Below are 748 nucleotides of genomic sequence, written 5' to 3'. Positions count from 1 at the left end.
CTTAGCTGCATCCCTATTTATCAGCATTTCTCCATTGGATTTAGTCTCTAATGTTCCCTATTCATCTCTCCAGGCTGGTGCAGATATCTCAATGATCGGGCAGTTTGGAGTGGGCTTCTACTCCGCCTACCTGGTGGCTGAAAAAGTCACGGTCATCACCAAAAACAACGATGACGAGCAGTACACCTGGGAGTCATCCGCTGGCGGCTCTTTCACGGTCAAGGTGGACCATGGTACGTTACAAACTCATTTTTGATCACACAAGTGCAATATCAAGAGTGATTTTTGTTCACACACCTGTCGATCTCCAGGTGAGCCCATCGGCCGTGGAACCAAAGTCATTCTTCACCTGAAAGAAGATCAGACAGAGTACATTGAGGAGAAGAGAGTGAAGGAAGTGGTCAAGAAACACTCGCAGTTCATCGGATACCCAATCACCCTCTTCGTGAGTGGGATTCGGTTTAATTAGTGGAGTTGAATTTTTCTGATCAAATTGTTCTGGTAGTTGAGTGCTGCAAAGAACGATGGTAAAATACCAATTTCCATGCAGGTGGAGAAGGAACGCGACAAGGAGATCAGCGACGACGAGGCAGAGGAGGAGAAGCCGGAGAAAGAGGAAAAGGAGGAAGGTGAAGACAAACCCAAGATTGAAGATGTCGGCTCAGATGATGAAGAGGACTCCAAAGACAAGGACAAGAAGAAAAAGAAGATCAAGGAGAAGTACATCGACCAGGAGGAGCTGAACAAA

General features: G+C 46.5%; 1 protein-coding gene across 1 annotated transcript; it reads left to right on the top strand.

The window, feature by feature from the left end:
- Nucleotides 1-16: 16 nt before the first annotated feature.
- LOC107735342 (heat shock protein HSP 90-beta-like) lies at nucleotides 17-745 on the top strand (the record flags this gene model as incomplete). Its single annotated transcript, XM_016547054.1, has 3 exons — nucleotides 17-233; nucleotides 312-445; nucleotides 551-745. Coding segments are annotated over 3 exons (546 nt in total), but the record flags the coding sequence as incomplete, so codon positions are not given.
- Between the last annotated feature and the right edge of the window lie 3 nt (nucleotides 746-748).

This window comes from Sinocyclocheilus rhinocerous, unplaced genomic scaffold, assembly GCF_001515625.1.
Source record: "Sinocyclocheilus rhinocerous isolate Xijiao unplaced genomic scaffold, SAMN03320098_v1.1 C35992810, whole genome shotgun sequence".
NCBI lineage: Eukaryota > Metazoa > Chordata > Actinopteri > Cypriniformes > Cyprinidae > Sinocyclocheilus > Sinocyclocheilus rhinocerous.
Note: the sequence above shows the minus strand (reverse complement) of the source record. Positions and strands in the feature narration are given on the sequence as shown.